General features: G+C 39.5%; 1 protein-coding gene across 1 annotated transcript; it reads right to left on the bottom strand.

Annotated features, from left to right (window-relative positions):
• Positions 1 to 615: 615 nt before the first annotated feature.
• Positions 616 to 27,573, bottom strand: LOC122450959 (chromobox protein homolog 1-like). Its single transcript, XM_043483329.1, has 5 exons — positions 27,432 to 27,573; positions 24,239 to 24,330; positions 19,289 to 19,414; positions 18,627 to 18,697; positions 616 to 1,836 (listed from the first exon to the last, which is right to left on the bottom strand). The coding sequence occupies exons 1-5, from the start codon at positions 27,571 to 27,573 to the stop codon at positions 1,179 to 1,181; spliced, it is 1,089 nt and encodes a 362-aa protein (XP_043339264.1). The 3' UTR covers positions 616 to 1,178.

Below are 27,573 nucleotides of genomic sequence, written 5' to 3' on the forward strand. Positions count from 1 at the left end.
AACAATTGGATATGGAGGTATCCCCTTATGTAGGATGGTGGACTTGCAGGAGGAGAGGGGCAAACTTCCTGAGTAGTCTGCCTGGGTTTCTCGCCATTGTAAACTGATATTTACTTACTTTACTTACCCTCACTTACCACTCCTTTTAGTGGTCATACCCATCAAATTATTTTTACTCTTTCTCTTCCATTCCTCCCTTATATTCTTTTAGGGAGAACTGTCCTCCTTAATTCTCTTTGTTGACTGACATGAAAATGTATTATTTTAAAAATTGATGCAATAAACTTCCTCTGTCATTAAATCATAATTTGACCACTCTTTATATATGAGCTAACTGATTTTTATCCTTTTTTTCTACAGACTAGTTGGGTTTGATATTATTGAAATAATTTTGAGAATAACTGATAATTTTTGGTTAAATGTTCAAAACTGAAAAAAGAAAGTGTTTTTCTTTGAGACATGTTTAATAACTTCCATCAATAAATAAATACAATAAATACACAAGTTAAAAATCAATCAGGAGAATCTTTTTAAAAATATATTACATCATTCTATTATAATAAAAGTAAAGTAATACTGTGGGAGTAATAATGTGAGCAAAGTAATCTTTTTTTTTTTTTTTAATAATATTCTGGACAGAGAACCCAATCATCATTAGTTGTTCTTTCTTTTGTTTCACCATTTCCCCAAATTTTAACAAAGATGGTCCTAACCCACCTCCCTTCTTTCCCACCCCACCCCACCCACCCCAAATAATACACCAGTAATAGCCAAAAACTACACACATGCTACGCTGTAAAATGCAGAGTTAACACTACCGGGAAGAAGGCTGTGTGGGTTGTGGAGACGCTCTTTGAAGATTTACAGTATCTCTTGCTCTCCCACATCCCATTCTGCGTTTTGTCCTTCATAGAAGGCCCTCTGCTTTTTTTTTTTTTTTTTAAGCAAAGTTCAGAATGGGTTGCTTGAAACATTGACCCTCCTTCCCCTCCACTGGGATGGATGTGCAAACTATACAGCATGGAACGGCTTTAAAGCACTTGGGCTGCTGCAGGGCAGAGAAACTATACTGGCTCTCCAAAGGACATCTTCTCAAGCCACCTTTATGGTGTCAAGACGAGTAGAACTCCTCCTTTCCCTACTTGAAACCCACAGTCAGATGTGACAGGGGCTGGTATTCAAGAAAGTGAATTCTTATCATCTTTTTTGTCATCATCCTTTGAGGGGTAAGAATGCCACGTCAGCCTTTCCTCATAGAAGGATATGACAACCTGCGGGCATTTGACATTGGCTTCCTTGGCAGGAAGCAGGTCAGCCTCATTAGAGTTCTTCCATTTCATCAGGAACATGAGTTCTCCACTGGAGTCCCTAGCTCGAATAATCCGCTCTGGTTCCAAACTCCGGGCAAAGCCTCGTGGCTTTTCTGACTCTTCTTTCTTCTTCTTTGGTTTGCTCTCCTCCCCCTTATCTTCCGAATCAGAATCAGCTTTGCGCTTGCCTCCCTCTGATTTATCTGTCTCGTGTGCTGTTTTCTGTGACTGCAGAAACTCAGCGATGAGGTCAGGGCAATCCAGGTTCTCTTCTGGTTCCCATGTGTTATCCTCATCTGAGGACGCCTTCCACTTCAGCAGGTGCTCCACTCTGCCCTTCACCACTCGGCGGTCTAGGACTTTCTCCACCACGTACTCGTCCTCCTCTTCTTCTAGCACCTCCTCCACTTTCTTCTTCTTTTGTTTTTCACCATAGCGCCCGCCAGCTTTCTGGTATAAAGGATGACGCTGAATTTCCTCGAAGTTACTGCTCCGTAACTCGGCAAGCGGAGTTCCTCTCCCAGCCCTGGCTGGATCCAATATTCTCAGGTTACATTTCTAACCTTGGGTCTTGCAGTCCTCAACCCTCCTACGCTGGTTCAAGCGCCCAGGCTGTCCCTTGAGTCCTCTTCCCAATTTACTGTTTCCTCTCCAGCCCAATCCCCCAGCCGTCCACCCAACCCACGTAGCATTGTCTTGGTCTACTCAGGCCGAAGAGTGACCCTCAACTCCAAAATAATCTTATTATGGCAGCCACTGATTCCATTTTTAGCAATGTGGCTATATGTATATATTTCTTGCATTTCCTGGTTAAGCCTGCCTCCATTGCTTTATGTAATGATTGATTTATGCCTCTGAATGCTTGAGATACCCACCATAGTACCCTTTATAACAGTTGAAAGAGTTGCTCATTAGAATGGCATATCAGTTCGGTTTTGCTCTCAACATTTAATGAGAGGCAGTCATTTGAATCACTTCCATAAGCCTAAAGCATGAATTTCCAAATGTTGCATATAAATGTTCACTGGATTTGTGTTTCATTCTAATAGAGATGTTCTTTTAATGGGTTTTGCCTGCAGCTGGGAGTATTCTCTGAGCAATGGTGGAAATCAGTTTAATTATTCTTTTTTTCCTAAAAACAAGATGATTTCATAAATTAAAAAATTTTAAAGGAAATACAATTTAATATTAATGTATGATTTAACTTGAATCCACATTCAATCTATGCTTATTAACTACCTCATTCTTCAGGAAGGGAGATGAAATCATTCCACCAGGTATAATAGATAAAATTTCATTTAGGCCAAATCATTTGATGCAATTAAGGATCTTCATTGTTTCAAACATTCAGAAACTTCCATTGCTTAAGGCAACAGTTAGAAATAAGACCAGAGAAATTCATTATTTTCCCTTTCCTCTCCAAAGTATGCTATATTCTCATGGCACATTTTAGGGTAAGTAAAAGAGAATAAAAGTAATGAATATGTAAACTGTAATCTCATAATCCTACACAATTTTTCAGTTCAGTTCAGTCACTTAGTGGTATATGACTCCTTGCGATCCCATGGACTGCAGCACGCCAGGCTTCCCTGTCCATCACCAACTCCCGGAGCTTGCTCAAACTCATGTCCATTGAGTTGGTGATGCCATCCAACCAGCTCATCCTCTATTGTCCCCTTCTCCTACTGCCTTCAATTTTTCCCAGCATCAAGGTCTTTTCCAATGAGTCAGTTCTTTGCATCAGGTGGCCAAAGTATTGGAGTTTCAGTTTCTGCATCGGTCCTTCCAAATGAATATTCAGGACTGATTTCCTTTAGAATTGACTGGTTTGATCTCCTTGCAGTCCAGTGGACTCTCAAGAGTCTTCTTCAACACCACGGTTCAAAAGCTTCAGTTCTTTGGTGCTCAGTTTTCTTTGTGGTCCAACTCTCACATCCATACATGACTATTGGAAAAACCATAGCTTTGACAAGACAGACATTTGTTGTTAAAGTAAGGTCTCTGCTTTTTAATATGCTGTCTAGTTTGGTCATAGCTTTTCTTCCAAGGAGTAAGCGTCTTTTAATTTCATGGCTGCAATCACCATCTGCAGTGATTTTGGAGCCCAGAAAAATAAAGTCTGTCACTGTTTCCACTGTTTCCCCATCTATTTCCCATGAAGTGATGGGACCAGATGCCATGATCTTAGTTTTCTGAATGTTGAGTTTTAAGCCAACTTTTTCACTCTCCTCTTTCACTTTCATCAAGAGGCTCTTTAGTTCCTCTTTTCTTTCTGCCATAAGGTTGGTATGATCTGCATATCTGAGGTTACTATTATTTCTCCCTACAATCTTCATTTCAGCTTGTGCTTCATCCTACCCAGCATTTTGCATTATGTGGATGTGATGAAATGAGCTATTTCAAATCCTGAAAGATGATGCTGTGAAAGTGCTGCACTCAATATGCCAGCAAATTTGGAAAACTCAGCAGTGGCCACAGGACTGGAAAAGGTCAGTTTTCATTCCAATCCCTAAGAAAGGCAATCCCAAAGAATGCTCAAACTACTGCACAATTGCACTCATCTCACAGTCTAGTAAAGTAATGCTCAAAATTCTCCAAGCCAGGCTTCAGCAATACGTGAACTGAGAACTTCCAGATGTTCAAGCTGGTTTTAGAAAAGGCAGAGGAACCAGAGATCAAATTCCCAATATCCGCTGGATCATCAGAAAGCAAGAGAGTTCCAGAAAAACATCTATTTCTGTTTTATTGACTATGCCAAAGCCTTCGACTGTGTGGATCACAATAAACTGTGGAAAATTCTGAAGGAGATGGGAATACCAGACCACCTGACCTGCCTCTTGAGAAACCTGTATGCAGGTCAGGAAGCAACAGTTAGAACTGGACATGGAACAACAGACTGGTTCCAAATAGTAAAAGGAGTACGTCAAAGCTGTATATTGTCACCTTGCTTATTTAACTTATATGCAGAGTACATCATGAGAAATGCTGGGCTGGATGAAGCACAAGCTGGAATCAAGATTGCGGAGAAATATCAATAACCTCAGATATGCAGATGACACCACCCTTATGGCAGAAAGTGAAGAGGAACTAAAAAGCCTCTTGATGAAACTGAAAGAGGAGAGTGAAAAAGTTGGCTTAAAGCTCAACATTCGGAAAACTAAGATCATGGCATCTGATCCCATCACTTCATGGGAAATAGATAGGGAGACAGTGGAAACAGTGTCAGACTTTATTATTTTGGGCTCCACAAATCACTGCAGATGGTAACTACAGCCATGAAATGAAAAGACGCTTACTCCTTGGAAGGAAAGTTATGACCAACCTAGGTAGCATATTAAAAAGCGGAGACATTACTTTGCCAACAAAGGTCTGTCTGGTCAAGGCTATGGTTTTTCCAGTGGTCATGTATGGATGTGAGAGTTGGACTGTGAAGAAAGCTGAGCACTGAAAAATTGATGCTTTTGAACTGTGGTGTTGGAAAAGACTCTTGAGAGTCCCTTGGACTGCAAGGAGATCCAACCAGTCCATCCTAAAGGAGATCAGTCCTGGGTTTTCATTGGAAGGACTGATGCTGAAGCTGAAACTCCAATACTTTGGCCACCTCATGCAAAGAGTTGACTCATTGGAAAAGACCCTGATGCTGGGAGGGATTGGGGGCAGGAGGAGAAGGGGAAGACAGAGGATGAGATGGCTGGATGGCATCACCGACTCGATGGGCATGAGTTTGAGTAAACTCCGGGAGTTGGTGATGAACAGGGAGGCCTGACGTGCTGTGATTCATGGGATCGCAAAGAGTCGGACACGACTGAGTGACTGAACTGAACTGAACTCTGCACAGAGGTTAAATAAGTGGGGTGACAATATACAGCCTTGTCGTGCTCCTGTTCCAATTTTGAACCAGTTATTTTTTCATGTATGGTTCTAATTGTTGTTTCTTGGCCTGCACACTGGTTTCAAAGGAGACAGGTAAGGTGGTCTGGTACTCCCATCTCTTTAAGAATTTCCCACAGTTTTTGTGATCCACACAGTCAAAGACTTTAGTGTAGTCAATGAAGCACATGTGTTCCTGGAACACCCTTGTTTTTTCTATGATCCAACAGATGTTGGCAGTTTTATCTCTGGTTCCTCTGCCTTTTCTAAATCCAGCTTGTACATCCAGAAGTTCTCCACGTACTGCTGAAACCTAGCTTTAAGTATATTGAGCATTACCTTGCTAGCATGTGAAATGAGTGCGATTGTGTGGTAATTTGAACATTCTTTGACACTGCTCTTTTTTTGTGACTGGAATGAAAACTGACCTTTTCCAGTCCTGTGGCCACTGTTGAGTTATACAAATTTGCTAGCATATTGAGTGTAGCACTTTTATCAGCATCATCTTTTAGGATTTGAAGTAATCCAGCTGGAATTCTATCAATTCCACTAGCTTTGTTTGTAGGAATGCTTCCTAAGGCCCACTTGACTTCGCACTCCAGGATGTTTGTCTCTAGGTGAGTGATCACACCATTGTGGTTATCCTGGTCATTAAGACCTTTTTTGTCCAGTTCTTCTGTGTATTGTTGCCACTTCTTATTAGTATCTTCTGCTTCTGTCAGGTTCATACCGTTTCTGTCCATTATTGTAATATTTTATATATATATCTCTCTCACAACTTCTTTATCCATACATCTGTGGAGGGAGTTTTAGTTTGTTTCCACGTCTTGGCTATTGAAAGTAATGCTGCAATGAACGTTCAGAGGCACACATCTTTTAGAATTATAGTTTTCTCCAGAAATATGCTCAGGAGTGGGGTTGCAGGATCGTATGGTAACTCTATTTTTAGTTTTCAAAGGACCCTCCATCTTGCTTTCCATAGTGGCTGTACCAATTTGCATTCTCTCCAATAGTGTAGGAGTGTACTGTATTTTATTTTGTTTTTACTTATTTGACTGCACCAGGTCTTAGTTGCAGTACCTAGGCTGTTAGTTGCAGCAAGCAAACTCTTAGTTGCAGTATGTGAGATTTAGTTCCCTGACTGGGGATGGAACCTGGGCACAGGGGATGTTGAGTCTTAACCCCTGGATCACCAAGGAAGTCCCTCTAAATGAAATTTTAAAGTAAATTTAAAGCCCTAAAGCATTTAATCAGATTCTATAAATAATATTTTATATCTAATTGAAGGTTCAAATTATATATTTATTTTATTCAGCAACTGCACTTATTTCATAAAGAAATAAAACAACAGAACAAAACTAAAGAGTTATTTCAAGAAATGCCTATACTGTCAGTCCCCTGTCTTCATTTAAAGGGTCAAAAAAGATTGATCTTTGTAAATTTTTTATGCTATTACACAGTGGTAAAGTGATGAGTATAAAGGGAATTCAACCAGCAGAAAATGACACTCTGGGCCACCTGTCCTGGCTTCAGATTAAGCACTGAACGACTAATTCTGGCCAATAAATTGAGTACAAGTGCTTGTGTCATTTTTGGACTGAAGTGCAAAGAGCAACTGTGATCTCTAGGTGATATCTTTCTCTGCAATTGTTGAGAAAGCAGAGTCACAAGATAGAATGGCTGGATCACACTGAGTCTAGTGTTTAGAGGTCAGATGTTCTGGAAAATCACCTGATATCTATCAGACTTCATATGAGTGCAAAACAAATCTTTGGGCTATTCAGCCATTGAGATTTCAGGGCTAATTTGTTACAATGCCCAAAACTAACTCATCCTGACTGATATAGTAGGAAATACTTTGCTGATGTAGGAGGTGGGAAAATGGCAAGTGTCCTAGAGGCAGGCCCTACCCTAGTGAATGTGAGTGAAGCATGGAGATGACTTAAGCAGGCCGGACAAGTCATGTTTGAATGCTACCTCAGTTGATCATCAACAGTTACCTGGAATTGACCAGTGTTGAAAGAGCTGTGTGTGTGCACACTCAGTTGCTTTAGCTGTGTCCAACTCTTTGTGACTCTATGGACTGTAGCCTGCCAGGCTCCTCTCTCCATGGGATTCTCCAGGCAAGAATACTGGAGTGGGTGGCCATGCCCTCCTCCAGGGGACCTTCCAGACCCGGGGATCAAACCTGAGTTTCCTGCACTCCTGCGCTGCAGGTGGATTCTTTACCACGGAGCCATCAAGGAAGCCCCAGTTAAGAGAGGTGAGTGGAAAGAGCTCACTTTGGGATCAACTGACTTCTGGTACTGCTGTGTGTTTCAACCCCCTCTTCCACTATTAGAAGTGTCTGACTCAGTTACATTTGCTTGCTAGCGGAATACTGTACCTCAGGCACAGACAGCTATTAGCCCTACAAGAGGGTACGCTTGGGTGTGTTTATGGTAATGCCAGTTGCTCTCTCTAATTAAAAATTCTCCAGATTGTGTAAATGCAAAAAAGTTGACTTTTTGGAGTTAGCAAAACACTTGGTTGCCTAGGAATAATATTCACTTCAGATTGGGCTATGATATGGCTCTAAAAGATGGATTAAAGACAGGGTAGAAGAGATTTCTTTAGGTCAGATGAACAGAAAATCATGTTGGAAAAATATTCCCTTTGTATGCAAATAAGAGAGTTGTTTGAATTATTTTCTATAACTAGAATAAAAGCAAAGCCACATCTAGAGCATATACCAGTGTGGTTAAAGCAAACAATAAATATTTAAATTTTATTTGCATTCAGCTTAAATCCAGCACCCTTTGTGTTTCCTGTGATTGAATTAGTGCAATAATATGACTTTTTGGGGTCTAATCAAAAATTAATAGTTTAATTCCTTATGAGTATTATTAATATTAATACAGTGACTAAGAATAACACATATTATACATTACTTGTGGCCAGAGTGTAAGTACTGACTTTTTAGTACTTAGATGAGAAATTATATAAGTTTTAAAATATTAAAACCATTTCAACAACCATTTTATACACAGGCTGCATAGCATAAAGCCTTAATAATATATAAAATGCTTCATTAAGTGTTATCTAACATGTCTAAAGGAGACTCTTTGTGCTAGAATTTGAATTCTTTTCTTGAGAAACTTACGTTCAGTTATAGTCCCAAAAGATTGACACTTAAGAGCAAGTGGAAAGAACTTTAAGGTTTGACTTTATTATAGAGACCTACTTCAAACATATAAAATGATTCACAAACCACAAAAGGGCAGTTATAATTGACAGAGGAATTTTATATTACAAGTGCCTATTTACTCTTGGGGATATCGGTTCTGTGATTGTTCTCTTCTCAAAGTCCTGCTTGGACCAGCGTGATCCAGTCTCATCTACTCTGAGAAAAATGTTAAAAAATTCAACTGAAGTGAAATATAAATAACCTAGATGGCAGCCCACTCTAGCATTCTTGCCTGAAAAATCCCATGGACAGGGCTCCAAAGAGTCGGACACAGCTGAGCAACTAAACAGAGTATAATCAGGATCCCCCAAAGTAAACAAAACCATCTAATTTGAGATGGAAGTGTATAAAATTACACTATATTTAAGCATATCTGTCTAACTCTCTGGGAAGGAAATACTTAACAGAATAGTATTTAAAAGTAAATTGAAAGAAATAATTAAGGCACGACCCCAGGTTGATCACTGGGTTGGGAAGATCCCCTGGAGGAGAGCATGGCAACCCACTCTGGTATTCTTTTTTTTTTTTTTTTTCCATTTATTTTTATTAGTTGGAGGCTAATTACTTTACAATATTGTAGTGGTTTTTGTCATACATTGACATGAATCAGCCATGGATTTACATGTATTCCCCATCCCGATCCCCCCTCCTACCTCCCTCTCTACCCGATCCCTCTGGGTCTTCCTAGTGCACCATTATACAGAGTGAAGTAAGCCAGAAAGATAAAGACCATTATAGTATACTAACACTCTGGTATTCTTGCCTGGAGAATTCCATGGACAGAGGAGCCTGGTGTGCTATAGTCCGTAGGGTCACAAAGAGTTGGACACGACTGCAGTGACTTCTCACGCTTGTTAAATATTTTTTATTAATAATAAAAAACCATGCAAGCTGTATATAAAGTAATCCTTATTTCATGTATGAAATAAGTACAAATAGATCTAAGATTATTTTGGCCAGAAACCCACAAATGTGTTTGAACTTTAGCACTTGGCAGATCTAGTTGGCTCTGTGAAAATAAAAAGGTACAATTTAGGAAGGAAAGACAACAAGCAGTTTCAGTGCTCTAAATAAGAGGTTATTTGTGTCTGGAAATTGAAAGTTGACTTAAGAATTCAGCTTATATACATAACATAGAAGTGCTCAGTCTCTCATTCGTGTCTGACTCTTTGCGACCCCATGGATGCCCACCAGGCTCCCCTGTGCATGGGATTATCCCAGTGAGGACACTGGGTTGCCCTTTCCTCCTCCGGGGATCATCCTGACCCAGGGACCTAATCCACATCCCCTGCATTGGCAGGCAGATTCTTTACCACTGGACCACCTGTGAAGCCCTAACATAGAAATGATGTAGTTCAAATCATGGTCTCCAAGGAAAATCATTTTTATAAAACCATAGATTGTGAACTGAAAAGTTGTCCTGTGTTAGCCTCAGTTTTCTTTAGAAGAGAGGCTGAATATGTTTTTGAAAAAAACAGATGTGTGCATGCTAGGTCACGTGTCCAACTCTTTGCCACCCTATGGACCACAGCCCATCAGGCTCCTCTGTCCCTGAGATTCTCCAGGCAAGAATGCTGGAGTGGGTTGCTGTTTCTTCCTCCAGGGGACCTTCTTGACCCAGATTTGACCCCATGTCTCTTGTGTCTCCTGTCTTGGTGAAAAAACAGATACTATTTCTCAGTCCTACCCTGAAAACTTCCTAATATTTATCCACCAATCTTAAGTACAAATCTTGAAAGGACTTGACAGAAACTTTATTTGCAAGGTTTCTGAATAATGTTAGAAAATAACATTTTCCACTCTAAGTTTTCAAAAAGCAAAGTTGCATTATATCCAAATACAACTGGCATTATACATGAAGCCTGTTAGCATTTGTTTTCCCTATTTTCTCTTGGACCATTGCACTTATTTGGCTTTCACTATTATAAAAAATATTTAACGGTAGTTAAGGGAAAACATATCAAGCCAACCTATTTTTGAGAACAGTAGTTGAGTCTCTATGTTATGCATTTATTCTCCTTCTGTTGCCTCTACTGGAATGTAAGAACAAATGTCACAGAGCTTCAGAGCAAAGGTAAACAAATCTTTGAATTACCCACAGAATTTGCCAAGTGTGGACCATCTGCTATCGGGGGATAGAATCACAGAATGTAGTCAAACAGAAATAGAATATTTAAAACAGGACATGAGCAGCAGGACTGGACTAGTAAAGTAGGAAGGGATAACACATTCTACTGAAATGCTCTTTCTCTCCCGGAGATGACTCCTTCAGCTCACTATGTCCTTATGGGGTAGCCAGCGGCCTCACAAGGCACTTTGTGCTAAGTTGCTCAGTTGTGTCCTACTCTTTGCGACTCCATGGACTGTAGCCTGCCAGGCTCCTCCATCCATGGGATTTTCCAGGTAAAGACACTGGAGTGGGTTGCCATCTCCTCCTCCAGGCGATCTTCCCAACCCAGGGATCGAAGCCCGGTCTCCTGCATCGGCAGGTGGGCTCTTTCTCACCAAGCACTTTGGTGAGTCACAGTCTTCCATTGTAATCCAGTGAGGATACTCATTTGCAGCGCACTCCATCTAAACATACCTACCTTCATTCTGCTCTTTAAGTGGCCATTGGTGTCTTTAGAACTGTGCCTTATAATTTTCAAGGGGCCTGTTTATATTATGGCGGGAAGTTTTGAAAGCCCTATAGTCTCAGTTCAGAGAAGTGAAGTGAAAGTCACTCAGTGACTGAGTTTTTATGCCATGACCTTAGTTTTCTGAATGTTGAGCTTTAAGCCAGCTTTCTCACTCTCCTCTTTCGCTTTCATCAAGAGGCTCTTTAGTTCCTCTTCGCTTTCTGCTTACCCTGCCGAGCCCTTTCTTTTCTGAGGAAACCACAGTCAAGGCTCCCGCACGCCTTTCCTCCCACTTCCTCTGCCTCCTGGCTGACACTGGTGTTCCCCTGTGTCTGCCCCTCCTCTAGGGAACTTAACAAGCTATTCTTTCAATGGCAGTCATCTCCTATTATTCCCTATACCTGAATAATAACCTGCATTTAATTGATTAATTAATTTATTTATTTTCATTTATTTTTATTAGTTGGAGGCTAATTACTTTTGGATGGGGAGGGAGGTGGGAGAGGGGATCGGGATGGGGAATACATGTAAATCCGTGGCTGATTCATGTCAATGTATGGCAAAAACCATAACCTACATTTTAAAACACAAGGCTGCTAGTTCTTTGCTGGGGAGATCAGAGGTGAATGGTCTTTAAATGAAAGCCGCTCAGTCGAGTCCGACTCTTTGTGACCCCATGGACTCCCGGCCAGAATACTGGAGTGGGTAGCCTTTCCCTTCTCCAGGGGATCTTCCCAACCCAGGGACTGAACCTAGGTCTCCTGCATTGCAGGCAGATTCTTTACCAGCTGAGCCACAAGGGAAACCCAAGAATACTGGAGGGGGTAGCCTTTCCCTTTTCCAGGGAATGTTCCCAACCCAGGGATGCAACCTGCATTTCTCATGTCTCTTGCATTGGCAAGCGGGTCTTTGACCACTAGCACCACCTGAGAAGTCCTCCTGAGAACACTGCTCAATAAGATTTTCATAAACAAATCTCCATGTCAAGGTCTATGACCTAAAACAATTTTCCATGTAAATATATACACCATGAGGGCAGAGATTGTGTTTTTATCTTTTTAAAAATATATACTAGAACCAGAAGATTTGCTGAATTCTTCCAACTGTGAAGAATGTAGTTTGAATCTCTATTCGCTATCTCCGATTCAGCTTACCCGAGTTCTCTGGTTTGGACTGACACAGTCAGGCTGAGGCCGTTAACTCTCTGGGTCACCTTAGACTTCAGCGCCCTGACAGCCGTAATTCATTGATCGTGACTGCCACTCTGCCGCCGATGTGCAGTTGGCAGTATCCCCTGGGGCGTGCACGTGCTCTGGATTCTTTAGCAGAATTTGGTTTCAGTCCAGTTTCCTATTCTTCTGTCGAGGAAAGCGGATGTCTATTTTCATACTGTCATTAATGCAAGATTGAGGTAGTAACTACATTTCCACTACATCTAGGAGCTTTTCTAGGCATTCTAGAGTTTGTTCCTTCCCATGACCTTTCAGCTTCAATCCTCAAGTGTCATCTTCTGTATCACAGTCTGGGTTTCCCTTCTACTCAGCCGGCAGGTGACCAGGGGCAGGCTCAGGCTGGCTGGAGAGACAAGATTTGGCATGAAGCTAATGAATTGTTCTTGAGGGGCTCTTACCTGGTGCCTTCCAAGGCCCTAAGAAGAGTCTTTTTCTTTTTAATTTCAAAATTGAAGGCTTCCCTGGGCTTCCCTTGTTGCTCAGTGGTAAGGAATCTGCCTGTCAATATAACACAACCTCATTTTTCAGGTAATGAAACTGAAGTTGAAAGTGATCATGGCTTCATCAGGTCTGTAAGTCTTGTTTCAGCAGCTGACTTATGGAGAAGTGAACAGTAAGTTGCCACAGTTCCCTAGAACAATGGAAAAACACCTAAATTCTTGACAGGGTCCTGAAGAAAAAGCTCCACAAAAGAAATTCAACTGCTTCATGATGTTGCTGAGACAGAAGAGCAGAGAGGTAGATCCCTTGGGAAAATTATTTAATTGATTTGCTACACTATTTGCTTCTCGGGTGACTCAGTGGTAAAGAATCCACCTGTTAATGCAGTAGATGCAGGTTCGATCCCTGATTTGGGAAGATTCCCTGGAGGATGGCATGGTAACCCACTCCAATATTTTTGCCCGGGAAATCCCGTGGAGAGAAGAGCCTGATGGGCTATAGTTGATTGGGTCATGAAAGAGTCTGACACAACTTAGTGACTAAACAATACATTATAATTTACTTTTCTTTTCCTTATTATTGAATATTTTATAATTGGAAGAAGACATTTCAATGATTATATTTATGGTTTTCAGAATCATATCATTTGGTCAGGGTACACAGTCAGTAATGTACTGTTCCTATCAATATAAAAAGAATTTTTATTTGATTTTCATTCATTTTAAGAATTTCCTGATTACTACTTGTAGTCATCATGGCAACTCTCAATTGTTTAGTTTTTATGTAATGAGATTATAAAACCTTAATGCTTTCATAATTTCTCATGGTCCTCATGACAACCCTGTGGAATAATCAAAGAAAGGATTATTATAACATTTGGCTACCAAGGAAACAGGCCCATAGTAAGTAAGTTCTTTATCCACACAAGGAAGTGGCAAGATTGGGACTCAATATTATGACTTTAATTCAGTCACTCTTAAGATGCTGTGGTTTACTTACTGACTACTTTGCATTTCTGATTAAAAATCATGAGCACTACCCAAGAAAAGTTTTGTGGAGTTACAAAATACTCATTAATTCTATTCAGCCAGAGTGACTCAAAATAGGATACATGGCTCACAAAACTCAGTGAGAATACTCAGTACTATAGAGAGTGTAGATTATCAATAAATGTGAAAAGTGGTAAGGCAACTCTGCAAAGAAGATCCCACCTGTGAAACATTACATTAAATGAGGGGAGGAGTCTTCCTCATTTATGATAGGTTGAAAATGATCCCACAGTACAATTTCTTCATTTTATCTACTTCAGTACCATTGAAAAGAAGAAGAGTAAGCTCATTCTGGTTGTGAGTTAGAAGCTCTTTATTTTCACTTTATAATGTGCAGTCTTTAGGAAAGCTATCATTATTGATCATCTGGCACATATATTTTACTATTTCCTGTTGTAATCCATACACTGACTTCATAACAGGTTGTAATAGGGTCTTGTTATAAGGGAGATTAAAGTTTTAAATTTTTTTAAAATTGGAGATATCAAAGGAACATTTCATGCAAAGACAGGCACAATAAAAGACAGAAACAATAAAAACCTAGTAGAAGCAGAATAGATAAAAAAATGATGGCAAGAATACATGGAAAATCTGCACAAGAAGTATCTTGATGACCTGGATAGCCATGATGGTGTAGTCATTCACTTAGAGCCAGACATCCTGGAGTGTGAAGTTAAGTGGGTCTTAGGAAGCACTGCTGCCAATATAGCTAGTGGAGATGATGGAGTCCCAGCAGAACTATTTAAAATCCTAAAAGATGATGCTATTAAAGTGCTGCGCTCAATATGTGAGCAAATTCGGAAAACTTAGCAGTAGCCACAGGACTAGAAAAGGTCAATCTTCGTCCCAATTTCCAAGAAGGGCAGGACCAAAGATTGTTCAAAATATCAGACAATTGCACTCACTTCCCATGCTACCAAGGTTATGCTCAAAATCCTTTAATTTAGGCTTCAGCAGTATATGAACCAAGAACTTCCAGATGTATAAGCTGGATTTAGAAAAGGCAGAAAAACCACAGATCAAATTGTCAACATTCATTGGATCATGGAGAAAGCAGGGGAATTCCAGAAAAACATCTATGCTAAAGCCTTTGACTGTGTGGATCACAACAAATTGTGGTAAATTCTTAAAGAGGTGGGAGTACCAGACCACCTTATCTGTCTTCCGAGAAACCTGTATGCAGGTCAAGAAGCAACAGTTAGAACTGGACATGGAACAACAGACTGGTTCAAAATTGGGAAAGGAGTATGACAAGGCTGAATATAGTCACACTGATTATCTAGCTTCTATACAAAGCACATCATGCAAAATGCCAGGCTGGATGAGTTACAAGCGGGAATCAAGAGTTCCAGGAGAAATACTAACAAACAGACATGCAGATGATACCATTCTAATGGCAGAAAATGAAGAACTAAAGTGTTTCATGATGAGGGTGAAAGCGAAGAGTGAAAAAGTCAGCTGAAAACCCAGTATTGAAAAAACTAAGATCATGGCATCCAATCCCATTACTTCATGGCAAATAGAAGGGGAAAAGTGGAAACAGTGATAGTTTTTCTTTTCCTGAGCTCTAAAATCACTGCAGACAATGACTGCAGCCATGAAATTAAAAGACACTTGCTCCTTGGAAGGAAAGTTATGGCAAATCTAGACAGCATATTAAAAACCAAAGACATCACTTTGCTGACCGTGGTCCCTGTAGTCAAAGCTATGGTTTTTCCAGTAGTCATGTACAGATGTGAGAGTTGGACCATAAAGAAGGCAGAACACTGAAGAATTGATGCATTTGAATAGTGCTGTTGGAGAAGACTCTTGAGAGTCCCTTAGACAGCAAGGAGATCAAACCACTCAATCTTAAAATAAATCAACCCTGAATACTCATTGGAAGGACTGATGTTAAAGCTGAAGCTCCAATACTTTGGCAACCTGATGTGAAGAGCTGACTCATTGGAAAAGATCTTGATGCTGGAAAAGATTGAAGGCAGGAGGAGAAGGGGATGACAGAGGATGAGATGGTTGGATGGCATCACTGATTCAAGAACTTGGGCAAGCTCCAGTAGATGGTGAGGGACAGGGAGGTCTGGTGTGCTGTAATCTGTGCCTGCATGCTAAGTTGCTTCAGTTGTGTCTGACTCTTTTCAAACCTATAGACGGTAGCTCGCCAGGCTCCTCTGTCTATGGGATTCTCCTGGCAAGAATACCAGAGTGGGTTGCCATTCCCTCTTCCAGGGGATCTTTCTGACCCAGGGATCAGACCCATGTCTCTTTCATCTCCTGTATTGAAAGGCAGGTTCTTTACCCCTAGCATCACCTGGGAAACCCCCAAAATATAAATTCCTGAGGTCAGCTTCTTTATTCCTCAGTTGAATAAGAATTTGTCCTGTGTCACTTTCTCATGTGTGTGCTGGACCATAGCCCACCAGGCTCCTCTGTCCATGGGATTTTCCAGGCAAGAATACTGGAGTGGGTTGCTATGCACTCCTCCAGGGGGGTCTTCCTGACCCAGGGATCAAACCCACATCTCTTATGTTTCCTGCATTGGCAGGTGGGTTCTTTACCGCTAGCACCACCTGGGAAGCCTGTCTCACCTGGATGGGAAGCCCATCCCATCTTCTCCAGGGGATCTTCCCGACCCAGGGATCAAACCCAGGTCTCCTGAATTGTAGGCAGATTCTTTACCAGCTGAGCCACCAGGGAAGCCCTGCCACAGTCCATGGGGTGGCAGAGGGTCGGACACCACTCGGTAATTGAAAAGCAACAATGCTTTTTCCAGTGGTCATGTATGGATGTGAGAGTTGGACCATAAAGAAAGCTGAGCACTGAAGAATTGATGCTTTTGAACTGTGATGTTGGAGAAGACTCTTGAGAATCCCTTGGACTGCAAGGAGATCCAACCAGTCCATCCTAAAGGAAATCAGTCCTGAATATTCATTGGAAGGACTGTTGCTGGAGCTGAAGCTCCAATACTTTGGCTATCTGATGCGAAGTGTTGAGTTATTGGAAAATATCCTGATGCTGGGAAAGATTGAGGGCAGGAGGAGAAGGGGGTGGCAGAGAGTGAAATGGTCCAATAGCATCACCAAATCAAGGATCACGATTTTGAGCAAATTCTGGGAGACATTGGAGGGCAGAGGAGCCTGGCGTGCTACAGTCCGTGGGAAGACAAAGAATTGGACACAGCAACGGAACAACAAAAATTTTTATATGCAGTTCTTTTTATCCTTGACTTTACAGTATCCAGTCCTACCACCATTCCCCCAAAGTTACTTGGGTCAGCTCCTTTCTTCCCCACGCCCTGTGTTGTTCATTTATAGCACATTTAAATTCATTTTTCACAGACTTCTTTCTGTCTTGGATTCCCTCTATATCTTGTTTTACTTGAAAAATTGCAGATAGTAAAATTTATCCTTTGTGGAATACAGCTCTACGGAGATTAACAAATGTACGGAGTCGTGTATCTAACACGATCGCTTTTTAAAGAGCAGTTTCATCATCCTCAAAACGCCCTTCAGTTGCACCTCTGTAGTTTACTTCTCCCTCCCACTCCCCAACCCCCTGCCAAGAACTGATTTTTCCATTTTATAACTCTGCCTTTTCAAGGATGTCAAACAAATCGAAGCATAAACTATGTGGCCTTTCACTTAGCAAAATGCATTAAGATACATCCACGTTGTTTCTTGAATCATTAGTTTATTCTTTTTTAAATGCTGAGTATTATTTTATCACATGGATGGAGCAGTTTATTTATCCATTCCCTAATTTTAAAGGACATCAGAGTCGTTTCTGGTTCTTGACATTTATAAATAAAGCTGTTATGTATGCTCACATATAGGTTTTTGCATGCATATAAGTTTTCATTTCTCTAGGGTAAATATCTGTAGTTTTGTTGCTGGGCCAGATGGTAGGTGTATATCTAATTTTACAAGAAATTTCTGAACAGTTTTTCCAAAGTGGAAGCCAATGAGAGTGCCTGGGCCAGTTTTCATTGCCGCTAGCAACATGTGAAAGCACCGATTACTTTTCATTCCCTCTGTTACTTAGAATTGTCAGGCTTTTTTATTTGTTTGTTTTTCTTTATGCCATTCTAATAGGTATGTAGTCATCAAAAATTTCACCAAATTATATATATATATATATATATATTTTTTTTTTTTTTCTTCTCTGTGACTGTATTGGGATAAATTCCCCCCCAACACATACCTCTTCCTTCTGGTGGCAAAATAGGTTTAGAAAAACTTTCTGTGCTTTTTTTTGTTCATTTATGTCTAATTGGTGTAATCTGTAGCCTGTTGCAAGTTATCACATGTTAATACAATCATGTCCATAAAGAAAGGCAATATGAAGATTAAATGTGAAAAAGAATGTGAAATACTGTAAATTGTGAACAGTTACACAAGTCAGAGATTGTATTTCAATTGGTCGTTAGGTCTTAATATCTTTATGGACTGGGGCCATACAAGGAAATGTCAGCTTTCTGAGACCATAAGTTTAATGAGTCAACCAGGAGACCAAGGAGTAGGTCTTTAAATGTCTAGCATGTACGGTTTCAGAAACTCTTGTATTGGGATTTCCTGGAGCTTGAAAGACAATACACATACGGACAATGACTAGACTACATATAAAAATAGAATTCTGATCCACAATGTGTGGCCATCAGCCTAGAAAGCCAACCTCCTACTTAGAGTAACTAGTCCAGGAAGTCAGACTACTGCCTATAGTCAGACAGTCCAGGAAGCCAGACAGTAGCCCTTCTAAAAATTGGCTTCAGGTAACCAGGACTTGGTCAATAACTGACCTAATTTTGCCCCTGCTTCCAATTTAGGATCAACAGGAGAAAGTCAAAGCACCCAACCAGTCACATAGGACGTCCCACGTCCGCTTACCCTGCCTGCAGTTTCCTTAGGCCAACAGCCTCCAACCAGGCCACGTTTGAATTCTCAGGCTCTTGGAGCTGCTATTCCAAAAGCACTATAGACTGGGGAGATTAGACAATAAACATTATTTTTCACAGTGCTAGAGGCTGGGATCAAGGCTCTGGCAGATTCAGAGTGAAAGACCGCCTCTTGGTTCGCAGACAGACTCTTCGTGTCTTCATGCACTAGGAAGGGTGAGAAAGTTCCCTAGGGTCTCTTTCCTGAAGGCTTCACCCTCATGACCTACTTACCTCCCAAAGTCCCCACTTTTTAAAACCATCATATTCCTGGTTGGAATTTCAATATAGAAGTTTTGGGTGGGACACAAATACACAGTCCGTAACACCTGACGTCTTTCTCTGTTTCCCCCTCATTATAAGGCCTTTTATCCTCCACGCCTGCCTCTGTTACATGTGAGAGACAGGGCTGACTGCCTCGGTGTAGTAAGCTCTGAATGAATAGAGCATGCCTTTCCTCCTTTGCTATTTCTCATTTCTCCAGAGCATTTATGTTTGCGGGTGCTTTTTAAAACTTTGTATTCCTAGGCCCTCATCCAGACCAACTGAATCCGATTTAATGGAGGGCAGGCCTAGCTGTCTATTTTAAAGCTCCACAGGGCAATTCTTCTGCACTTGAATTTTGAGAACTACTACAACTGGTGGTGCTCCACGGAACTTCCAAACGCTGTCATTTAATATTCTCATAAACATTTGGCTCAAGACATCAATGTGGTGATCAGATTTGTCGTTGTCATAAAACTAGGAAAGTTAGTTAATGTAGTAGATGTTAGAATTAAAATGAATTTTAACCTAAAAATTTTGAAATATGACTTAAGAAACTTAAGAAAAGAAGGTCTAAAAGGAACTCATATGATTCTATGTTAAAGTTCAATTTTATGTATGTATACTCATGTCCATATATATAATGTAGAAATCGGACAAAGATTGATTTAAAATGTAGTGTAATGAACAGGTTTATAACCACAAAGTCTATTAAGAGAGTTAATACTTTCGTTGTATCTGTGCTTGTTCACTTATCCAGAACATTATACTTGGTTTGGGCTTCATGTTTTAAGAAAAAAACAGTGTTTAAGGATTAGTGCTCAAAATGGATCAAACAATTGAGACTGTTTAGTCATCCTTTGACAAATGGATATGCTATGCACAATCCAGACTTTAGTATTCGTATCACTTGTCCATTCTTCTGTAATATTTCTGTAAATTTTTCTAAAGATACTTTGCTTAAATTCTGTTCTTAAGAAAGTTTAAAAAGAATTGTGTAAAATCATGCAATTCTACAGGCAGGATGTGAATACAGAAAAAATTAAAGTGCATTTTTAATGTGAAAATATTCAGGGTTTTATCAGATTGACAGCAGGAGATCTGAGTTGTGCATCTGTTATAGTTCTGCACTCTTCTCTCAGCAGCCAAATGATTCTTACTATAGATATTGTAGATTTTCAAACTCTCTGCTTCTCTGAGGTTAAAAAATACACGCAAACGGAGACCAAAAGAAAGCAGGAGTCGCAATACTCATATCAGATAAAATAGACTTAAAAATAAAGGCTGTGAAAAGAGACAAAGATGGACACTACATAATGATCAAAGGATCAATCCAAGAAGAAGATATAACAATTATAAATATATATGCACCCAGCATAGGAGCACCGCAATATGTAAGGCAAATGCTGAGTTGAAAGGGGAAATTAACAATGACACAATAATAGTGGGAGACTTTAATACCTCACTCACACCTATGGATAGATCAACTAAACAGAAAATTAACAAGGAAACACAAACTTTAGATGACACAATGGACCAGCTAGACCTAATTGATATCTATAGGACATTTTACCCCAAAACAAACAATTTCACCTTTTTCTCAAGTGCACATGGAACCTTCTCCAGAATAGATCACATCCTGGGCCATAAATCTAGCCTTGGTAAATTCAAACAAATTGAAATCATTCCAGTCATCTTTTCTGACCACAATGCAGTAAGACTAGATCTCAATTTCAGGAAAAAACTATTAAAAATTCAAACATATGGAGGCTAAATAACACGCTTCTGAATAAAAAATATGCAGTTTTGCTGTTTGATTTTCATTTTATTTCACTCATTCACTTGCTTATTTTTTGGTTCATGCTTCTGTTAGATAAATAGCACATTCAGTTGTGTGTGCTACACTATTATTAACAAGGTATAGTCTTCTTCACTAAAGGAGATCTAACCTAACAAGGAAGGCAAGACTTTCAACCACATGACTGACATGTGATGAGGAGGCAGTGAGGTTTGCACAAACATAATATCCTTGATATTCCTTAGTCTAAACTTGCACTGTTCAATAGAGTACCCTAGCCACATTTGGCTATTGAGCCCTTGAAATATGTGTGGTTTAGATTAAGATGAGCTGCAAGCACCAGACTTTGATACTTCTTAAAAAAAGAAGTATCATCCACAATTTTATTTACACATTGAAATGACAATATTTTGATGTACCTGATTAAATAGCTATTATAAAGTTATTTTCTCTTGTTTATTTTTACTTCTTAAACTCTGAATCCTAAAAAAAAAAAATTTAAATCACAGATTTAATTGTCTTAATATGCCATTCTTAGTGCCTCATCTTTTAACAACATTAATATTTACAAGCCCAGGCTCTGGTATTAGATAGAGTCGTGTTTGCATTTCAGTTCTTCTGTTTATTAGGGCAGCTGAGAGACTTGAATGAGAAGATGATAATAGCAGTAAAAATAAAGATCATTAGTACTTAAAGTGACATTTAATAAGTGCTCAACTTAAGCTTTAGCTACATTAATTCATTGAGTTCTCACAAAGATCTTTTAGGTAGTGAGTATTGTTATCTCCTTCTTAAACAAGAGAAAACTGACTCAAAGAAATTATGTTAAAATATATTAAAGTTCTTAGAACAGGTGCTGATGATTATTTTTATTATTAATAGTTTTGATATATTCCTACTGGTTGGGGTGAGGAGGATGTTGAGAACAGTAGTTAAGGCGGCATCACCTGGTGCAGTGGGCAATGAGGCGTTACCTCAGTTTATGGGCTGCAAGGTATGTGGATAGAGTGGGTAGGATTAAGAATTTGCTGTAGGAGATTCATACTTCACAAATGCTACAACAGTGGTTTTCAACTGGGGTGATTTTACTTGGTATATCTGATGATGTCTTGAAACATTTTTGTTGCCAAAATGAAGAGGGACGGCTGGCACCTTGTCGGTATTGGCCAAGGACGTTGCTAAACTTCCTGTGTTTACAGGACAGGCTCCTACGAGACAGAATGATGTGGTCTCAAATGCCAGTAGTGTTGAGATGGAGAAACCGTGTGCTACAGGGATGAAGAAAAGAAAAAGCAACAGGAGGAATGGAAAGCAGGAAAGAATGAAGAAAGGGAGGAGGTAAGAGAGGAAGGGAAGGATGGAGGGAGGGACAAATTAACCTACATTTGTGTTCAGTCCTCTCATGTTTTTCTGGGAAAGATGACAGCAAAGCAGTATTATATTTCACAGAAATGCAATGTTAAACAATCTACCAGTCAATGCAGGACATGTGGGTTCGGGAAGATCTCTTAGAGAAGAAAATGGCAACCCATTCCAGTATTCTTGCTTGGGAAATCTCATGGACAGAGGAGCCTGGCGGGCTACAGTCCATGGGGTTGCAAAGAGTTGGACATGAATTAGCAACCAAACCACAATATTATGATAGTAAATATTTAAATAAAGATTTGTCATTTCTGTGTAATTCTTAGCAAAAGTAGAATTGAGGCAATTAAACAAGGTCCATGTCTAATGACTTTTCTAGCTCTGTGTACTGATCATGCTGGGCCATTTAACTTGTTCCTGGTCAATTTAGTAATCAGTTCTTCTGATCTTGTGATCTGTTTTTTTGTTTTTTTTTTAAATATGTGCCTTTAAAAAGTAAGCAGCGCCTTGTCAACCAACCGTCTGTTACCCTCAATACATCATTCTGTTTTTCTGAGTATAATTGTGAAGATTTATTCAATGCAGAATTTATGATCATTCTTTGGTATGGATGAGATTTGAGACTAAATTCTGGACTAGAAAGAGCGTGGTATAGGGGTTTGGTTGTGAAACATTAATTTCTTCCCATTTAGCGAGTCTTGTATGTTAACTTCAAATGATGACAATTTATTGGGACTGGAGGGTTATCCCCCTCTGAGCACAAATGCATGAAAGCAGAGATAGTCCTGACATGATTTCTCAATAGAAATAAAAAATAAGGCTGTTTTGGCTGTGAGAGAGTGCTTAAGAACTTTGTAAAACGTTGAAATGTAAACCCCAAGGAAAATTCATTGTTTATAATGGTTATGATTACATACTCTGTAATCCTTTTAGCAATAAAACTCTCAGTGGTAATTTATGAATGTCATTTCAAGGAGAATAGGTCATGATATTGTTTTTTCTTTATATGTACCACTTTAGTTGAAAATTAGGGATCAATCATATTAAAACACATGAATTTTTTATTGGCTTTTTTTCAGGTGTCACAGATTTCATTCCTATAAATGTGTAGCTCAGTTGTTGTTATTCTTTCACTAAACCTTGTCTGACTGTGTAGCTCAGTACTAATATGAGATTAATAAATAGAAACTTCCATCCTAGTTTACTAGTATGTTTTTCTAGTGTCAAACACTGGTGTTTAAATTATTTAAAGGCGAGTCATGAGCTGAAAAGAAACCGATCTAAGATGGCAGATTTTTTGTGAAACACTTTGCAGTGGCACCATAAAAGGAACTTACTAAGTAAGCAAATATATTATGAGTCATTAATACTTTGAATAACAAGCAATCCTTACAAAAATTTGATCTGTACCCATTGATAAAGTAAGAGCTTAAAAACATTGTTAAATTGAAACCACAGGTTGCAGAGAAACTTGTAAGGATGATTAATTTATTAAAAAAAACCTCTGAAGATACGTATGTGTAAGTACACATATAGGTGTGCAAAAGTATTGATTAGTAGAACAGAAAGCTGAGTACAAGTCATGGAGAGGGAGAGAACTTGTGGTTGTAGTTGTTGAGTGCAAAGGACCTCTGGATTTACTACTGAGCATATCTTCTTTCATTTGAATTTTTATATTAGAATAAAACATGTATTATTAACATTAAGTAATGAAAAATAATGATATCACTATTAATGAAACATCTTTATATTTTCTTGTTTTCATAATTTACCATGTCTGTTTTTACTTTAGAGGGCAGACACATACACATGAACACAAACACACAAAACTCTTTTGTCTATCTACAAATTAAGGCTCTCTTGGAAATCTGCAGTTGATTGTTGGAAACTTGAGTGCAAAGCTGTTTGAGAGTGCATTCTTCAATCAAACTGGCGTGGAAGGAGTGTCTGCTTGGGTAGGAGACTGTATTTAATAAGAGCAACTTTTTTTCATGAATACTAAGTTTGCTAGAATGGATTTTAAAAGCTGAGAAGCTGACACAACTGCAGTCAATTATTGAGGAAAAACGAGACTTAGAATGTTGCAGTCTTATGATTCCCCCTGTCTTTTATTTGGTCCTGTATGGCCTAACTTCACTCACCTCAGAGGAACTTGGACTTGGGTTCAGGTACTCCTGCATGCCTGGAGGGCTTGTTTGTTGATTCCTGAAGTAGTAGCATTTTTCTTTTGAATCTGAGAAATGAAAGACCATAAAAAGTATTCAGTAATGAGACAAGGTACCTTCAGATGACTTTCAATTTATTTAAAAGAGACTACTATATTCTTGATAAGTAGACGAGTTAATGTTCTAAGTTTCTAACTTGGCTATTTTTATTTATGTCTGTCATAAATGTATGGCTTTTAAGTTTATACTTAAAATACTTGGTAGCAGTGCATGAAATTCTCTGAATCAATGCGTTTTCTCTCCCTACTTCTCTATCTGGTGTTAAACAGTGGCAAAGTCCTGTTAGGCTCTGTGCGACCTCTTGGACTGCAGTGTACCAGGCTTTCCTGGCCTCCAACTTCTCCTGGATTTTGCTAAATTCATGTCCACTGAGTGAGTGCTAATATCTAACCATCTTATCTTCTGCCTCTCCCTTTTGCCTTCAATCTTTCCCAGCATCAGGGTCTTTTCCAATGAATCAACCCTTCACATCAGGTGGCCAAAGTATTGAAGCTTCAGCATCAGTCCTTCCAATGAATATTGAGGGTTTATTTGCTTTAGGATTGACTGGTTTGATCTCCATGCTGTCCAAGGGACTCTACAGAGTTTGCTCCAGCACCACAACTTGAAAGCATCAATTTGTTGGTGCTCAGCTTTCTTTATTGATCCAACTGTCATATCCATACATGACTACTGGAAAAACCATAGCTTTGACTATACAGACTTTTGTGGACAAAGTGATGTCTCTGCTTTTTAATATGCTGTCTAGGTTGGTCATAGCTTTTCTTCCAAGGAGCAAGCATCTTTTAATTTCATGGCTGCAGTCACCATCTGCAGTGATTTTGGAGCCCCCCCAAAATAAAGTCTGTCACTGTTTCCACTGTTTCCCTGTCTATTTGCCATGAAGTGATGGGACTGGATGCCATGATCATGGTTTTTTTGAATGTTGAGTTTCAAGCCATCTTTTACACTCTCCTCTTTCACCCTCATCAAGAGGCTCTTGAGTTCCTCTTCACTTTTTGCCATTAATGAGCACATTTGAGGTTGTTTTGTTATTTCTCCTAGAAATCTTGATTCCAGCTTGTGATTCATCCAGCCGAGTATTTTGCATGATGTTCTCTGCATAAATTTAAATAAGGAGGGTAACATCATACAGCCTTATCTTACTCCTTTCCCAATTCTGAACCAGTTCATTGTTCCATGTCTGGTTCTAACTGTTGCTTCTTGACTGGCAAATAGGTTTCTCAGGAGACAGGTAAGGTGGTCTGGTACTCCTGTATCTTTAAGAATTTCCCACAGTTTGCTGTGATCCATCCACACAGTCAAAGGATTTAGCATTGTTAATGAAGCAGTAGATATTTTTATGGAATTCCCTTGAATTTTCTATGATCCAGTGGATCTTGGCAATTTGATTTCTGATTCCTCTGCCTTTTCAAAATCCATGTTGTACATCTGGAAGTTCTTGATTCACATTCCGCTGAGACCTAGTTTGAAAGATTTTGAGCATAACCTTGAAGTCTGTGAAGTAAGCGCAACTGTTTGGTAGTTTGAACAATTTTTGGCATTGATCTTCTTTGGGATTGGAGTGAAAACTGACCTTTTCCAGTCCTGTGGCCACTGCTGAGTTCTCCAAATTTGCTGACATATTGAGTGTAGAACTTGAGTAGCATCGTCTTTTAGGATTTGAACTAGCTCAGCTGGAATTCCACCACCTCCATGAACTTTGTTTGTAGCAATGCTTCCTAAAGCCCGCTTAACTTCACACTCCAGGATGTCTGACTCTAGGTGAGTGACCACACCATAGTGGTTATCTGGATCATTAAGACTTTTTTGAAAAGTCTGTGTATTCTTGCTACTTCTTAATCTCTTCTGCATCTGCTAGGTCCTTACCATTTCTGTCCTTTATCGTGCTCATCTTTGCATGAAATATTTCCTTGATACCCTTAATTTTCTTAAAGAGATCTGTAGTCATTCTCTTTCTATTGTTTTCCTCTACTTCTTTGCATTGTTCATCGAAGAAGAACTTCTTATCTCTCCTTGCTATTCTCTGGAACTCTTCACTGAGTTGGGTTTATCGTTCCCCTTCTCCCTTGTTTTTTCACTTCTCTTCTTTCCTCAGCTACTTGTAAAACTTCTTCAGACAACCACCTTGCCTTCTTGAATTTCTTTTCCTTTGGGGTGGTTTTGGTCACTGCCTTCTGTACAATGTTACAAACTTCCATCTATAGTTCTTCAGGTACTGTGTCTATCAGATCTAATCCCTTAGTCTTTTTGTTACCTCCACTGCATAATCACAGGGGATTTGAATTAGGTCATACCTGAATAGCCTAGTGGTTTTCCCTACTCTTTTCAGTTTAAGCCTGAATTTTCCAGTAAGGAGCTCATGTTATGAGCCACAGTCAGCTCGTCCTGTTTTTGCTGACTGTATAGAGCTTCTTTACCTGAAAAGAATATAATCAATCTGATTTCAGTATTGACCATTTGGTGATATCCATGTATAAAGTCATCACTTGTGTTGTTGGAAATGAGTGTTTGCTATGACCAGCACGCTGCCTTGACAAAACTCTGTTATCCTTTCCCCTGCTTCATTTTGTAGTTGAAGGCAAAATGTCTGTTATCCCAGGATTCTATTGACTTCCTACTTTTGCATTCCAATCTTCCATGATGAAAATAACTTATGTTTTTGGTGTTAATTCTAGAAAGTCTTATAGGTCTTCAGAGAACCCAGTCAACTTTTTTGTCATTTATTGTTTGGCCATAGACTTGGATTACTGTGATATGAATGGTTTGCCTTGGAAGTGAACTGAGATCATTCTGTCATTTTTGAGGTTGCACCCAAATACTACATTTCAGACTCTTCTTTATTATTATTATTATTATTTTTACTGTGAGGGCTACTCCATTTCTTCTAAGGGATTCTTGACTACAGTTATAGATATAATGGTCATCTGGATTAAATTTTCTTATTCCTGTCCATTTTAGATCACTGATTCCTAAGATGTCAGTGTTCAGTGTTGCCATCTCCTGCTTGACCACATTGAGTTTACCTGATTCATGGACCTAATGTTACAGGTTTCTAAGCAATATTGGTCTTTACAGCATCAAACTTTAATTTCACCACCAGACACACCCACAGCTGAGCCTTGTTCCTCACTTAATTCTTTCTGGAGCTGTGTCTCATGGATCACAGTCTTGTTGCGGTAAAGGGGCTTGCGTAGTTCAATGAAGTTATGAGCCACGCCATGCGGGGCCACCCAAGATGAACATGTCAT

The sequence above is a fragment of the Cervus canadensis genome, chromosome 12 (assembly GCF_019320065.1).
Source record: "Cervus canadensis isolate Bull #8, Minnesota chromosome 12, ASM1932006v1, whole genome shotgun sequence".
NCBI lineage: Eukaryota > Metazoa > Chordata > Mammalia > Artiodactyla > Cervidae > Cervus > Cervus canadensis.